At 36.6% G+C, this 1,490-nt stretch overlaps 1 protein-coding gene across 1 annotated transcript; it reads right to left on the bottom strand.

The window, feature by feature from the left end:
• Nucleotides 1-332: 332 nt before the first annotated feature.
• Nucleotides 333-656, bottom strand: LOC140878768 (uncharacterized). The gene has a single exon (XM_073282387.1). The coding sequence runs from the start codon at nt 654-656 to the stop codon at nt 333-335; it is 324 nt and encodes a 107-aa protein (XP_073138488.1).
• Between the last annotated feature and the right edge of the window lie 834 nt (nt 657-1,490).

Below are 1,490 nucleotides of genomic sequence, written 5' to 3'. Positions count from 1 at the left end.
ATTCATGTCTCCCTCCGCCTAGAAGCCTACCAGGAGTCGCTCATTGTCCGTGCAACCTCTTGGCACCGGCGATCACTCCCTGCCTCCTCAGCCCCGGGCGTCACATCTACCATACTCCTATCATGAGGCAACAAACCTTCATAGCAATATTGAATTAGAATATTTTCACTTATTTGGTGTTGCGGACAGCTAGCATAGAGCTTTTTGAACCGTTCTCAATATTCGTGAAGTGACTCTCCCATATACTGCTTGATGCTGTAAATCTCCTTTCTGATGTTTGCCGCCCTCGAAGATGGAAATTATTTCTCTAGGAAAATCCTCTTCATCTCTGTTCAAGTAGTGATGGATCCAGGAGGTAAGTAGTATATCCAATCCTTTGCAGCATTCTTTAGAGAAAAAGGAAAGGCTCTCAGCTGAATTTTTTCCTCCGTCACTCCATGGGGTTTCATGTTTGTGCAAACCACGTGGAACTCCATCAGATGTTTGTGGGGATCCTCACCTGCAAGACCATGAAAAGAAGGCAACAAGTGTATTAGCCAAGATTTTAACTCAAAAGTAGCATTAGCTTCTAAAGTAGGAAAGATAATGCATAAGGGTTGTTGATTCAGATCGGGGGTTCCAAAATGCCTCAAGCTTAGATTCGCATTTGCAGCCATCTCTTCTCTAGAATCTTCAATTCGAAATTCTTCTTCCTCTTCTAATCTTCTTCGAGCCTCCTTATTTCTTCTGTGGAATGTTCTCTATATCTCTGAATCGTAGGGAAATTCTTCTTCAGAAGATTCACCTGTAAGCATTAAACAACCCGAGAAGCACTAGAGAAAAAAAATAAAAATAAAATAAAAATAAAACACAAATAAATCAAACGCCTTCCCCGGCAACGACGCCAAAATTTGATAGCGCTTAGTCGTGTCACATCCAAATTAACTCAACTCAGATTACCTTAATAAACATGCAGTAGCGAGAGTAGGAATCGTTTCCACGAGAAAAGTGAAATTTATTTGTGTTCTTAAGAAGTACTGAAAATAAATAAAAGGAGATTTTTGGATTTTGAAATTAACTAACTAAAATTAAAAGCAAATAAAATAAATTTTATCACTAGCATGCAATATTAAAATAATAACGAAACAATTAATTAAAACAAATCTTGGTATCGGTCGACTACACTCTTGAAGTTATTCACTCGATCATCGACTCCCTAAAAGTAATTAACTTTCATTGAATATTCATCATTGGAAATTTAATTCCTATTTCACCTTAATTTTAGTTAATTAGACACAAGCGTTCTAAATTAAACCTTACCAATAAATTAACCAAAATACAAGTGATTGAGATTTAAATTCAAGGTAGCATTCAAACTACTGAAATTAATGAAACTAAACAACACAAACACAAGAGGTTGTATTTAATCTAGTCAAGAGATGTTCCTACGAATTAACAAATTCACAAGCGAAATTAATCGCAGTTGCTTCGCAAATTAGAGGGATCAAACA

Source organism: Henckelia pumila, chromosome 2, assembly GCF_033568475.1.
Source record: "Henckelia pumila isolate YLH828 chromosome 2, ASM3356847v2, whole genome shotgun sequence".
Taxonomy (NCBI): domain Eukaryota; kingdom Viridiplantae; phylum Streptophyta; class Magnoliopsida; order Lamiales; family Gesneriaceae; genus Henckelia; species Henckelia pumila.
Note: the sequence above shows the minus strand (reverse complement) of the source record. Positions and strands in the feature narration are given on the sequence as shown.